The following is a 653-nucleotide window of genomic DNA, read 5'->3' on the forward strand; positions in this document are numbered from 1 at the left end:
GCCGGGTCCGGCGGCCGCGCCGCTACCGTTGTGGGGAGCAGGGGGGAGGGGCCACCTTGCTCTGTCCCCCCCACCCCGAGCTGCGCGCGCCGGTCACCGAGACAACCGGGGAACGGCCAATCGGCGTGCTCCGCGCCTGCCCCTCGCGCACAGGGGTGGCCGCGACAGCGGGATCGAGCGCCTCGTGCTTCTTCGCGCACCAATCACCAGGCGCTCCGGGAGCTGCGAGTAGGCGCGCGCGCTCCTCGCGCCCGCTCGCAACTTCTCCCCCTTCCCACCCCCGCTCCAGGCTGGAGCCGAAAGCCCGGAGCCAATCAGGACGGAGAGAAAAAGCGTGAGGCGAGCGGGCCCGCGTCCTGAGCTGCCTATAAAAGGGGGGGCCGGGAGCGAGCGCGCGGCTCGCTCGCTGCTGGCGCTCATAACGGAAGGACGTACGCGAGGTGAGAGAGCGAGAGCGCGCGAGTTGTCGCGCCCGCCCGCTCGCTCGCTCTTCGCCCTAAAGGCCGCCGCGCCCCCTCCCTGCTGCCATCGCCCTCTCGCCTGCCCGCCTCACACTATGAAGACCAAGTTCTGTAACGGCGAGACCGAGCCTTCCCCGCTCGGGCTCCTCCTCGGCTGCAGCTCCGGCGGGGGCGGCGGCGTCCTCCCCGCCG

The 653-nt window shown here is 72.6% G+C and overlaps 1 protein-coding gene across 1 annotated transcript in view; it reads left to right on the forward strand.

The window, feature by feature from the left end:
- Nucleotides 1–556: 556 nt before the first annotated feature.
- CHKA (choline kinase alpha) overlaps nucleotides 557–653 on the forward strand; it is a 26,209-nt gene continuing 26,112 nt past the window's right edge. The window contains exon 1 of the mRNA XM_009276022.2: nucleotides 557–649. Coding sequence (XP_009274297.1) covers nucleotides 557–649 — 93 coding nt within the window. The remainder of the gene's footprint in view (nucleotides 650–653) is intronic.

Source organism: Aptenodytes forsteri, unplaced genomic scaffold (genome assembly GCF_000699145.1).
Source record: "Aptenodytes forsteri isolate BGI_AS27 unplaced genomic scaffold, ASM69914v1 Scaffold17, whole genome shotgun sequence".
Lineage (NCBI taxonomy): Eukaryota > Metazoa > Chordata > Aves > Sphenisciformes > Spheniscidae > Aptenodytes > Aptenodytes forsteri.